Raw genomic sequence first — 14,277 nt, 5'->3', positions numbered from 1 at the left:
TTTGTTGTATGTAGGCTTTTTATTTTCCTTTCATCCACTTTAAAGCATTTACATTTTCAAATTTCTTTTATATTTAGGAATTTCTGAAGAAATCAGAAAAATCTTACAATCTACGATTATTCCAATCGGATCTAGCCATCTCTATAATGTTTGACTCAATCTCTATCTTAACAACATTGCATGTGCCCCACAGTCCCTATCTATTAGGATTGTGTAGTTGGGTAAACCCATTTCATTTGAGGTATACTTAGATGGAAAGAAATGATCAGGCCTAAATTTGTACACACAAAGGAGAGTTTTATTAAGGAAATCTGCCTCAATTGGATTTGTTGACACTTATAAGGGAGGGAGCCAAAGAGAATGGGGTGCATGGCTGGGCTTTAGTGTTACCTAGACAGATCAGTGTCTTGAAGTTCAAACATGGCCGTCTCCAAAAACCAAGGCACAGGGACATAGGATACATAGACACATATATACATACATATATATACACACATTTATGTATACATTTATATACATATACATATGTATGTGCATGGTTGGTGCTTTTTCAAAAAAAGAGAGACTTAGAATTGTAGATTCTAACAAATAAATTCAATGGAGTAACCATGAGTTTGCAAGTTGTTTAATTTCTTTTTTCTGGGTTTATTTAAAGTTACTTAAAATGTGTTAAGAATAAGATACTTGATAACTAATCATGCTACGTTGATAAAATCATAATGATATTTCACTTAAGCATTCATATAACTATGATAACTTTATATTGAAAATATAATCACACTTTGCTTAAAATGTCCATATACTTGATATCTTTGAAAAATATAAGGATACTTTCTTAAATCAAGTATCCAAAAGACCTTCATGATAGTTCACTTAAAGTGTCCAGCACTAAAAACTAAGTGTCTATTGCAGGACACTCTGAAAAGAAAGAGTCGAGTGCTGGAAGCTTTTTTTCTAATGTTACTAGGGCACTTTAAAGTGGAGTGTCAATCCATGTTGTGATGGCACTTTAGTTATCTTAAAAATGGAGCAGCTAGGTAATACAGGTGCACTTAAAAGATAAGGAAGTGGATATAATGAGTATAAAAATCTAAGAGTCTTTGATTGGGTTGGAAGAGTGCTATTGAGGGTGAGTTTTGGCACCATGGTTTGCCGTACTGGCCCGAACTGGGCGGTACGGGGCATACCGTACCGATTTGGTGCCAGTATCTAGTACGGATGGTCTACCGACATTCGGTATGCCGAAAAGATCCAGTATCGTATCGTACTGACACAGTGCTAGTGTGGCACCGGTATAAGGTTCGGTACCGAGACGGCAAATTTTGTTTGGCACAATGGTAAGCATGGTATGCTGTACCGATCGGTACAGGTCGGTACCGGGCGTACCGTACCCGTACCGATGGATACCGGTATCGGTACGCCTGACGTACCGCGTACCGTACCGTACCGACATTCGGTACGCTTATGCTAGTGCGGCGCCGGTACGGGGTTCGGTACCGGTATGGCGAACCTTGATGGTAAGGTTACTCCATTGTGATATGGAGGTCATGAGTTTGAAATATGGAAATAGCCTCTCCGCATGCAGGGGTAAGGCTGCTTACACTTGACTTTTCCCATACTCGCAATGGCGGGAGTCTAATGTATTGGGTCAGCCTTTTTTATACGGTGGGTGCTGTTAGAGAGAAAAATGAGTGAGATATTAAGATTGGATTTGGAGAAAGTTTATAATTAGAACAAGGATTAAGGTATCGGCATGTTTTGCCTACATGAGCTGGCATGGATCGTGGCATGCTGATCCGTGCCATGCCATGCATGTGCTAACATGTGCCATGTGTCAGCATGTGCATGGTGCAGCAGCATATAGCGTACTAACCCATGACCAGCATGGGCACCAATATTGGCTCCTCGATTTATTGCATAAACTGCTGAAAAAACAATCATGGGATTTTTTTTCAAGATTGATCTAATTTAAAGTGAAATCCAAAGAGGTTGATCTCCTATAGACTAGGACACGAGTGATGAAACACATAATGTATCACACCACATGCAAATTGGGGGAGCAAGAGAGAAATAAAGAGGGGGCAGGGGTATGGGGAGTTTTGGCTAAGGTCAAAAAGTGGTGCATAAATGACTCAGCAACTAACATATGAGTTCTTATGTTCATGAAAAATTTAAATTATTGAATTGTTTGTACAAGTTTTGCAAGACTAACTGAGAAAGGATCACCTTTTGAAAAGAAACTGAAACTATCATTTTTCTTTAGCGAAATATAAGGGGAGTTTCAAATGAATAGAGTAGAAGCATGAAGGTAGCATTCTATAATATTAGACATTGTTCATATTTGCACAAATTTCCACGAATTCAATCTTTCATATATAAATTATAAAAGAGGTAGTAAAGCTAATATGAAGGCAATGTGCTTCGAAAAAGATCAGAATGACTTCTTTTCCATAAAGGTTTACCATTTAAAATTGTTTGTGATCTATGCTACTAATGGATAAAGCAGAGTGAAAGTTTAACATGGTTCAATTTCAATATTGAAATAGCCTATGATGACATTTCGTGCTCATTTCCAAATTTCTGCTTTGTTATTTCCATCATCCGGTAGATTGATTATTTGCTTGCTGTTGAGGAAGAAATGAAAATATGGGAACTTTGAAGAGCAATCATAATTTTATGAACTGCTTTTAAGTAAAAAGACCATTGTCAGTTTTTCTCCCACCACAGAAATGATCATGCAAAGTTCTATCAAATTTAAGTTCTTGAATTTACAGGTTAGTTCAATTCCATGCTTTCTTACACTTGTATTTTAGATGCACTATTTGCTGATATACGATAAAGAATCCGTTGTCTCATACCTTCCATCATGAAACTTCTACAGTTTTATGATTTGTCTAACAAATTGCCTTTTCTGTCTTTTGACATCTTATATGACAATTTGGAGCACCAACAACCTTGTTTAGTTTTCCTTTTCTTAAATCCTGAAAATACCTTTTTTCCAGGGAATGATGCTATCTAATAAGAAAACAGAGTATGAACAAGTTAATTCATTGCCCAAGCCTCAAGATACAGCTAATAAGGCAACTTCTTCACTTGCAAGGGAAGAAAGCCTATACAAAACTGATGACGAGCCTTGCCCTATTTGTCAAGAGGGACTTGGCAATCGTAAGATGGTGTTTCAGTGTGGACATGTTATTTGCTGCAAATGTAAGTGTCCATATTTTTATTTTAATTGTGTAGTTTATGCTCCACAATTTCAATTTTATATTCATGCTTATGTGTTTGTTCTGACAGAGTATTAGGTGAAACTAAGAAGGAATCTAAAGTTCAGTTTTTTGGTAAGTGGGGCTCTTTGAAGTGAGCAATGTCAGTGTTTGGATGGTGAAACCACTGGTGGAAGATGTAAAGTTTCATGAATATGACTAATCTCGTTTATTTAGATTTTTTGAGCGCTAAGTTCTTTAAGGTGGGCAAAGTTTTAAATATTTAGTGAGGAATAAATTGTGCTACTCACCATGCCGAGAGCAGTTCTTGGTTATTTGAAAATCTCCTTGACCACCTACAACTTCTTCTAACCCTTAAGGTGAACAAAGATGTGGGAGAGCTTGTGTGCTCCCCTTATGATCAATAAAAACTTAGCATAATTAGTCTTTTATACATTTCCTCAGTTTGTTGAAATGCTTCCTGTGGAATCGGCCTGACAAAAAGTTACTCTCACTCTGATGTTGACTATCTTAGTAGTATCTCATTGAACTCATAATTTGTGTGGATTGCAATCTCAATCAAGAATCAAGATTAGCGCATGCAGAATTATTTTTTTGGGTGGATTTTCCCAATCATGCATGGATAACAGCTGAATTAGGTAACAACCATGCTTTAACTTTGAGTGATGCAATTAGATCATTGTTTTCCAATTACCATATTTGGATTTTTAGAACCTACTCCAAGATCCATTAAGAAGTTAATACTATAAAATATTGACATGATAATTGGAGAACCTTAAGCAGTAAGGATCAATAATAATTTATGAATAAAATCCAACTATTGTCTTTCAAGAAATTTAACAGCCATAACTTACAGTGGTTAAAAACATATTTCTTGTTAAAGACTATTTAAAATATTCTAGCTTGAAGGATTGTAGAAGATAAAAGCATAGTAATTTAAAGATTTTTTTGAGTTGAGAAAGATGCAATAATGATATTACCGGATAAGTTGGATAACTGAATATTTTTTTTGTTTCTGAATGTTTACATTTTTGTTTGTAATTTTTGAATATTTCTAAAATACCAATTGCATGTGCACCCGCATGCCACTTATGCACTACGTAATAACCCAACCACTAGCATGTGGACAGTTTTAAGAGCGTTGTTGTTTTTCATCTAGTGAAAGATGCAAGCATAGGGTAATTATGGAGCTTGAAGTTATTCTTGGAGGTTATCTTGACTCTTAAGCATGGAACAACCTTATCAAGGATAAATCCAATTAAGGATTTTTCAGACGAGGTTTGACAGCACAAAGGGAGGAGCTAGGTTTCATCCTTAGGGGGAGCTAACCAAGGAATGTGGAACCGCCTAGTTTGGGGTGTACCGAGCTGTGTCGGCGGCGGATCGGGACGCTTCTGACATTCAAAACGAGAAATCGGTAGGAGGGGGAGAGAGAGAAGAAAAGAGAGAAAAATAGAGAGGGGGAGGAAGGTAAAGGGAGAGAGAGGGAGGACCGCCGTTTGAAACAGGGTTTTGGAAGGCAGAGCCCCTGCTCGAGCCCTTTGCGGCCCTCTGGTGCCCTCCGGAGTCCGTTCTCTCTCCCTTCCTTCTTTCCTCTCCCTCTCCTCTATCTCTCTTTTCTTCTCTCTCATCCTCTTTGCTGTGTCGGTACGGGCCCAGCATGGAACGACGCGGGGGCGTACCAAACTACATCGCCTGCTGACTGGCATGGGCTCTGGTACCAGCACGACGAACCTTGGAGCTAATTGTTCTCTAGGTTGTTAGCAGTTCTTGTTTGCCCATCTAATAATGAACAATTGATTTTGAATCTATTTTGCCATTATCAATTGTGATCTATTATGAAGTGGTAAATCACTTGGGATCAATTTTCTATTGTAGAAATTCATCATTAATTCTAAATGTGGCATAAGAAACGTACCAAATATACATGGAAGTTATTTTTCCTCCAAAAAAATTGGGTTCATATTCATAGCGTGTGGCAAGATTTAAATTCATAAAAACTTATATTATTATATATTTTTTATACCACTTGTTCTAATGCGATCTATGATGATTTCACCAGCAAGGGAATGTTGTAGAAAGGAAAATCTTAGAGAGAGAAGGGACAAGCCTTCTATGTCTTTCAAAAGTGGTATCTGGTGGTTCCAATCTTCTGAATTTAACTGGGATTGCTAATATTTGAATATCAAGCAAGATCCGGCCATTCTCCTTTGCCTTTATCAATCCAGTCCTTCTACTCGGTCATGGGTGCTGGCAGGGAATTGGGAATATCGCTTGCCTTTGTTCTTGTGGAGCATCAAGACAATAGGAAGTCTTTGGACAAGACTAATAAGGTACACCGCTGCATCATGGAAGATATCAATTAGATAAGAAAAATATGGAATATGTTCATGAGTTAAGGAGGCACTAAGGGAAATATTCCAATTAATCAGTGACTCCAAGAGAGGTAAAGACATGCATAAGGAGGTATTATAGGAAAAGATTCCAATTAGAGAAGATTTAGAAAATGTATATGTTGATAGGTTGGAAAGTGGAGGGTTTCTCGATCCTAAATAGTGGAAAGAGTTAAGTATCTTAAATAAATAACATTGTTCGCCCTTTTTTTTCGTGTGGGGGGGGGGGGGGGGGGGGGCGGTGGAGAGGCAGGTGATGTAGGTAGAAAAGGCCCAGAAGGGTGGTTCTGATGGGGTTGTCTCTGACTTGGGGAGTTTTGGCTCCTTTTAGTGACCATCTCTTTCCACCCTTGGCAATGCAAAATACCAAGCCACCATGCTTTTGCCCAAAAAATATAAAGATTCTTTTATTAAATATTTAAGAATTTTGATGGAGATCTAAAGCAGCAAGTATAACATTGTCAATTACTTCCTAGCTTGGGAAGTTTTCTTCTCTTCTTGGTATGTATCCATCAAAAGTACCATAAGAGAGACATAATTGAAGACTGGTAACCATGGTTCCAAAATCTCAGACACGAGTTGGCCAGGACATTTGGACTTGAAAAGAAAAGGTTCTTCAGACTGTTTCTATATTGCACTTTAAACCATGAGAATATTAATAAAAGCGAGTTGAGTTGTATGACTGCTATTCCGAGTAGGATTTTAATTACTCAGGAAAGTATCTCAAAAGAATTGCTATGGAAATTGAATCAATTTGTGAAGTTATAATTTGAGCTATAATTTGAGTCAACTTGTGTAGTTGAGTAACTATGATTCTACATGCATATATCGTAAAAAAATATTGGTTTTGCTTGAAAATTTTTCTTTCTGGACACTTACTCTAGTCCTTGACTCTGATCTAACAGGGGCCACGACCTGTTGAGCATTTTATGTTTTTTTGACTTATTGTTTCTACAGCCGTTCACTCGCTGTCATGGGTGCTTCAGGGACCCTGCATAACATCACAACCTGGAGTGTGATGGGTCCTGAAGATCATCTTGAAGGGCCCTCCTACATTTCTGAGAAAGATAGAGGATGACATTTGATCCTTATTATGTTCATGAAATAACCTTGCTTCTTGACTTTAAGTTGGATGGAGCCTGGAAATCGAGTGTTTCTTAACATTGTGATAAAGTTTATCTGTATCTTAAGGTGTAACAGTCATAAGAAGTCATGAGTAATTCAAATGTTGTGGTCTTTAAGAGAAGGTGAGATGCAGCTGCCATGCTATAAGGAATTCGTAGATTGGTATCTCACTTTCTTGACTTGAGGTAATCATCAGAGCTGTAGTTGGGATACACCCTGGGAAGCACCATGTGTGTGTTCCCGATGTCTCGTCTTTTTGTCCACTTGCAGAGAAGACATAGCAACCTCGTCTTTCTTGACCCCCCGAGGCGCCTTTCGGTTGGGGTCCGCCCCGGGGGTTAGACCGCTTGGGTTATATTTTATAGTATCGAAGGCAGTCAACGTGTCAGCTATTCTTCTCCCATTAGACTTGTAAATCCTTTGCTCTCTTCCAGTTCTCTCCCTCTATTTTACAGGGGCGGAGAATACCACTCTCTTGGTGTAATTTGTGGGCGGAGTTTGGTTCTTTCGATAAGGAATCTGCTGGAGGTAGGAATGAATGGGGATCGCTGATCTTGATCTGGAGGATGTCCTCCATTGAAAAGGATCTGTTTTGAACAACATCCGTGACCCTTGTCTCCCTTAACCCCTAGACATCATTAATGATGTGATTGGCAAGCATATGAATGACTTTCACAAGTTATCCATTAGAAGGATGATTACTTCAGGGAATAGTGAGCTGTAATCCTTCTTCATGGCTTCCTTAGACATGGAAGTCCTTGTTGGCTGTCAAATTTGCAGTCAAGGCTCAGAATAGCCATGACAGTGTCTAGCATATCTCTGATCATTCATTTAGAGGCTGGATTTGAGTGCATTATAAATATAACTGACCCTTCAAGAGAACACTAACTTGCAGAACTGATCCTATAAGACTGTATTTCTAGTTAGGCTATGTCTTTTATTCTTCTGTCCTAGGCTGGCCAAGAATTTTAACAGCAACTGATAAGATGGATTATCCTAGCTGCCAACTAGTCTTATAGATCTCATGGCAAACTTCTTTCTTGCCTAAATTTGCCTCAGCCTTGAATTTTTTTGGCACCAATTCTAGAGGGTTAACATTTGGTTGGCAGCTGCTCAATCCTTCCACAGAGCCTTCTTAACTTAGAATTATGCTCTATAGCCGATCTGATAGTGGATGAAAAAAAGGTTTGGATGTTGATAATGACAGCAAAGATGACAGCTGGAAATGAGCTGAAAATAAAGTTCCACGGGGTATCTGATGGTTCGTCAATTATGAGAAGTTGGATCGGAAGGGCTGCATCATAGACTGATCCTAGGCTCTTTTTAGAGTTTAATCTTAGCTGTTCATGATTAGAGTTATTTATGTCTTGCAAATTCTTTCGTTTGATTTTCTTCTTCAATTTTTGTACATCACTTTAGGATATCCTGCTATCTGCGGTCTATCAGTTGGACCCATATATAGGACCTGACTTGGAGGATCCTTTTAAAGTTTTAAGTAATACTTCTTATGACTCCATAATCATTATTCTTTAGGGCCATCAAGAGGTCATGCTAATTTACAAGAACAAGCCACATAGGCTGTCTCATACTTGGACCATGTGGAATTATTTTAATGTTCTTTTTCATATGGGAAAAAGGTTGTGCGTTAGATTTTGACAAATTGGATGTGATTTTTCATATAAATAAATTGATTTGGCAAATAATTGATGTTATTACCTTGTTTACTATTAACCATCTATTTTTATTTGTTTTTGCACTAAAAGTTGTGTCTCTACTGTTATGTATAGATATCCAAAACAATTATTTATTTCCAGCTCAATCTCTTAATTTTCTATTCCTGTAAGCATGGATATTAGAGTTGGATAACATGATTTGTTTTTGTAAATTTACTTCTCCTTTCTGATATAACTCAGTTGCATGACTCCAAATGTTTCTTTGGCACCATGGTTGTATATTTGCAGGCTGTCTTGAACTGACAGAAGTGGCTGTTGTGCATTCTGGAAAGTGTCCTCGGAAATGGATTGTGTGTCCTACATGTCGTCAACGTACGGACATTGAGAATATTGCATATGTGGCTGAGAAACAGAGTACTGGTGATGCTTTGAGAATGTCAGATGCTTGCCAGATTGAAGATGCTTCAGAAAGATCTATTTTAGTTCAAGGCTCTTATGGAACAAAGGTCTTTCTTTTATTGCCAATTATACTGCTTTTTCTTTATCAAGGTGATAGCTAGAAGAAAAGATATATGAAGAATTAAAATAACTATACATTGTAGGAATTTACCAGTTTTTGGATATTACCATTTATGATCTTCAGTTTAGTAAGAGAGTGCTAATTATTGTGCCCTCAATATTTTATGATACAGTTCATGTGTGGATAAATGACGAAAGAGTGACTAACATTCTTGTGAATATCAGGTTTGCAAATTATAAATTCTGGAAAGACTTGGTTGTGTGGTTTGTGGTAATTTATCTATGAAACCATTCACTTGCTGCTCCTGGAGGAACTGGTTAAATCATTCAAATGGTTATATGGTCTTATTAAATCATTCAAATTATTATATGGTCTTAGCTATTAAAAAAAACAGTTAAGAATCTGATTATAGCAATTATCAGATCGTCAAATGGATCAATTCAAGAACTGCTAAGATACCATAAACTGATTTTACATTTAAACTGATGGCTGAACAAGATATAGAGCACTATGAAAATTGAAGGCAATATATGCGAACTGGGAAAAAAACAAGTTAAAAAGGATTTGAAGGAAAAGAAACAAGAAGAAGAGAAGAAGAGCGGGAGAAGAGGTCTTTCTGCATGGCTGGGAAGGAGGGATGTGCCAAAGTTAGATGGTTTGTTCTTTGGCACATAAAAGCTTTCAAAATGGGCTTGAGCATCTACAGACTAGGTCTTTATACTGCCATAGGTATTCAGCTTAATAGCCCGGAACTCTTAAATGGTCCATAAAGTAAGACAAGGCTTGACCATCTGACATTCTACATAATATTAGTATGTAGTATATTGCATGTACTTTGGTTGTCTTCATCAGTAACATAATTTCTCTTTAATTTACTTGAAGATGTCAAAATGTAATTGGAAACTTCAAAGTTCTCGTAGAAATGTTAGCAACTCGTCTACTTATCACTATAGAAACTAAATCTATCTATAATAAAAGTAACATAGTTTCCCTTGCTTGTTTTCTCATGCATTTAGTGTACCTGGAATCATAACCTATCCTTTTTAACAGCATGCCAGTAAGACATGATACACAGGCCAGTGCAAGCATGGTATGTAATAATCCTTCACAATTTGTAGTCCATGTCTTAGGTAGAAACGTTCTATATTATTGTTACAGGAGTTGGGAGCTCAGAATTGCACAAGACACTACAATTTAGTCATTGATATTTAGATGTATTTAGGTTATGGTTGGTGGAACCGTCCTGAACCGCCCAGTTCGGGGCGTCCCGAGCCATACCGGCAGCTTATCGGATGGTTTCGGCAACTAAATCGAGACGCCATTGCCGGAAGGGGAGAAGAAGGAAAAAGAGGAGAAGAGAGAGAGAGAGAGAGAGAGCGGGCGAGGGAGGGAGAGGGAGAGGAAGGAAGAGAGGCCGGCCCGGGGCCAGCTGGTGGAGGCCGGGGAGCCTTCGCGTGGAGGAGGTGGAGGCCGAGGAGAGTGGAGGTGGGGTTCCGCCTCCGGTCCCCTGTTTCGTTCGAAACAGGGCCCCCGAGGGGCTGCTTTTATTTGCACATTTTAAGTTGAAGTCGGTAAACCCATTATCGACTTTACTTTTTATTTTTTATTTTTTTTAATTGTGCAATATTTTTAATTTCGAACGAAACAGGGACCCGGCCGCGGCCTCTACTTGTTGCCCGGGCGATGGCCTCCGCCGATCCTTTGCTGCCCCTCCGTCGGCCTCCTCTCTCTCTCCCCCCTTGTCTCTCTCTTTTTCTCTCTCCCGTTTGCTCTCCTTTGTCTCCTCTGCTGTGTCGGTATAGGCCCGGCACGGCACGACGCATGCCCATACCGACTCGTGTCGCCAAGCAACTGATATGGTGCCCGGTACAGGCACAACTGACCTTGATTTAGTTTGTACTTATTCTTAAAGTGTAACTTCTCTAATCCCCTACCTTGAACAAACATAGGTGAAAAAGCAGTGTGTTCCCATGGATTAATAAACAAGCCTGGTCTATCATATTGGGATTATGATTCATTTTTCCATTTTGTTAGGCACTAGATCTTCAATTGAAACTTGTTTTCCAGTAAAAGGAAGTAATATGTGTATGTGTGTGTATATTTGTATTTATATTTATATTTATATTTATATTTATATTTATTATTATATTTATATTTATATGATATTATATTTATATTTTTATTTTTATTGTATTTGTGCTTGTGTTTGTGTATGTGTTTATGTAATGTTTAATCCTTGGTTGAGAATTTGCATTCTGGCCACTCATATATCAGAATTGATTGCTCACCTGTTGTTTTAGACAGTTGATATGATGATGGAATAATTAACTAATATTAAGCTTCGATACGAAATTGGGTGCAATTGATATGATGATGGAATAATTAACTAATATTAAGCTTCGATACTAATATTAACTAATATTAAGCTTCGATACGAAATTGGGTGCAATTATGTTTTGCATATATTTGATCAAACACCAATACATCATGTTCACAGGTTTGCATAACAAACAAAGAGAGACTAATTCTGAATCCTTTTCCATGGCTTTTTACCTGTGCAGATCGAAGCAGTCACAAGAAGAATCTTATGGATAACATCAAAAAACCAAGAGGCAAAAATTCTTGTCTTCTCCAGCTGGAATGATGTTCTTGATGTAGTGGCACATGCATTGGCTGCAAACAATATCACATACATTCGGATGAAAGGAGGGAGGTAAACAATTGGCAACTGCATTTGTTTTGAGCATCACATTTTTATTACAATGGGAACTAAACAAGTTTTATTCTCTCGAACAAGAAACCTCTGCCTTGTATTCTTGAGAATCAATTCTTACACTATGAACAGAATAGGGCACAAGAAAGGCAAAAAGGATGTGAGCCACTTTTCCACTTACATCAATCAGAAACTGCTCCCACATGATTAACTCAATAAAGCAATTTGTTGCACTGGCTCCGAGTTTTTAAATGTCGTTGGACATGTGCTTCATACCTATGAGATCATTAAGATTGTAGGCATCATCAAACTATTTTTCCTTCTCTATATGCAAGACAAAATCATGCTTTATGGATATTTCTTCTGAAGCTTGATCATTGGTTTGCAGATATTCTTCTGGCTTTTGATAGAGTTCTTAATATTCTTATCTTCTAGATATTGGTTCCTTTCTTTTGAGTAGGCATAATTTTCATAGCCATTCAACCTTCAAATTCTAATGCTGTCTCACTCTTTCATTAAATGGTTTCTTTGGACAAATCCAAAACCTTGTCTGCACTTACATCTTTGTTTTTGTCAAATTAATGCCTGCAGGTAGTTTCCAGAAAAAAACATTTCCCTGGGATAGGAATTTCCTAGGAAAGGAAATAAATTTTCTGGACTTACTAGGAGAAATGTATAGGTTGGTTTCTGAAACGCTGTGGAGAACCAGCCTATATTTTTATGAGAAAAAGATTTGAAAGCACTGGAAATCAATTTCTTAGGGTTTCCATTCGGTATATCATGTGTGTACGATATGTTACTTTCTGACTACATGGTTCCCATTTCCTGCAACTGGGCCATTCTTTTTTGGTAAACATCTGCACTATTCTTTACCAACCATTTTTCTGCTTCTGTTTCATGTGTTTCCTTATCCGATTCTTACAATGGCTGTATTGTTTTAAACATTTTTTAATACAAAAAATTTCTAAATTTTTCCTTTCTTTAAAATTCAAAAAAAATCATCATGTATCCTTTTACTAGGCCACTCTTATCTTGTGCTTTCCTTCCATGAGAACTCCCTACCCACTAGCACATGATACACCAGTATTCACAACCAGATATATGATGTACTTAGGAGCATATGCTGGCTGCAGGAAATCGCAAGTTGCAATTGCACAATTTAAAGGACAGAAACACAGTTTGTGTGGAGCTGAAAAGAACAGAAAGCAGCTCATTGAACCAAAATCCATCCAAGTTCTTCTGATGCTCATCCAGCATGGAGCCAATGGTCTCAATCTATTGGAAGCTCAGCATGTCATTCTAATGGAGCCACTATTAAATCCTGCAGCTGAAGCACAAGCTATCAGCCGGATCCATAGAGTCGGACAGGAGAAGAAGACATTCATTCATCGCTTCCTAGTATGTGCAGTGCTGTCTCTAAGTCCAATTTCTGTATCTCAGTCCAGATACATCTTTTCTTACCGCTCTCTCTCTCTCTCTCTCTCTCTCCCACATTCTTTTCCTTTCTGACAGGTAAAAAACACCATAGAAGAGAGCATCTACAAATTAAACAGGAGTAAGGCTGCAAACTCCATCATTAGTGCTAAAGTTAAAATGTATGAAGATGAACCTGCCCTGACCCTCCAAGATGTTGAGTCTCTATTTCCTTCAAGGAGACCAGCAGAAATTCTAGAACATGGGGATGATTTAGATGGAAGTTTGAGGCATTTGCCCCCAGCTGTTGCTGCTGGTCTGGCTGCTGAGAGGAGACTGATGGAGCATCATAATTAGTTATTTTGATAGGGCCATACTTGTTGCTGCTGATCTGGCTGCTGAGAGGAGAATGATGGAGCGTCATCATGAGTTATTTTAATGGCACATATTTGTTAGGTATTCAGGATGGTAACCGGTAATAGAAGAAAGTTGGAGAATTTAGATTCATCCAACTGGTCAATAACTTTTTCGGTGGTCTGAAAAGGTTGGGAAATAAATGACAGCTTCAGAAATGAAGGCTTCCTTTTTATTCCTCTCTCAAAGCCTGTATCATGTGAATATGGAATAATGGTATTATTAATTTAATTGTAGGGTCGACTTGTTTATCTCCTGTAAATATTTACATAACCTTGTAAAAAGGAAAGAAACTATTCAAAAGGTAATCAACTTCTCAGGTTCAGTCTTTTATTTAATATGTAGTATGCCTACTTTCATGCGGCCGCTACTGCCAAGGATGCCTCATCTTTCAGTATAATTGCATCCTTATCACCAGAAGATCAAAAGTTCCACAAAAAGGAAGAAATCTGGAACCAGACGGTCCTTTTGATTTTCTTCTTGCTTTATTGTCCGCATCTCCTCGAGACAGCTACTTGGGTTGTGGGAATCAAATGATGGTGCCATTATATATTCTCCAATGTGAAACTCTTCAAGGCATGGTGGATGCTCATGTCCCGGTTAAGTAATTCCAAGCAAAAGTTGCACAAATATGAGCGAAATGGAAGTCGTCGTTCTACTTCTCTCACGCTGATCTAATCCTTTCCAAACAAGCTCTCCATTCCCTCCCTACCTCAATTTTTTTCTTGTGTGTACTCTATTTACTGGGGAACCCTGTAATTACTCGAGTTTCTTTTCTGTAGTTGGTTGGATATTATAGGAG

The 14,277-nt window shown here is 38.0% G+C and overlaps 1 protein-coding gene across 6 annotated transcripts in view; it reads left to right on the top strand.

The window, feature by feature from the left end:
* Positions 1-13,813, top strand: part of LOC103702148 (RING-finger, DEAD-like helicase, PHD and SNF2 domain-containing protein) — a 42,178-nt gene extending 28,365 nt beyond the window's left edge. For 4 of the 6 annotated variants that reach the window (XM_088702501.2, XM_008784459.5, XM_039124360.3 and 1 more), the window contains 5 exons: positions 3,003-3,207; positions 8,704-8,921; positions 11,497-11,648; positions 12,782-13,046; positions 13,161-13,813. In XM_088702501.2, coding sequence (XP_088558627.2) covers positions 3,003-3,207; positions 8,704-8,921; positions 11,497-11,648; positions 12,782-13,046; positions 13,161-13,418 — 1,098 coding nt within the window. In that variant the 3' untranslated portion in view covers positions 13,419-13,813. Of the gene's footprint in view, positions 1-3,002; positions 3,208-8,703; positions 8,922-11,496; positions 11,649-12,239; positions 12,498-12,781; positions 13,047-13,160 lie in introns of all 6 variants that reach the window. The other 2 variants (XR_015967830.2, XR_015967829.2) reach the window with 1 other exon arrangement.
* Positions 13,814-14,277: the final 464 nt, after the last annotated feature.

Source organism: Phoenix dactylifera, chromosome 8 (assembly GCF_051530095.1).
Source record: "Phoenix dactylifera cultivar Ajwa chromosome 8, Ajwa_hap1_PhDact_Kaust_v1.1, whole genome shotgun sequence".
NCBI lineage: Eukaryota > Viridiplantae > Streptophyta > Magnoliopsida > Arecales > Arecaceae > Phoenix > Phoenix dactylifera.
Note: the sequence above shows the minus strand (reverse complement) of the source record. Positions and strands in the feature narration are given on the sequence as shown.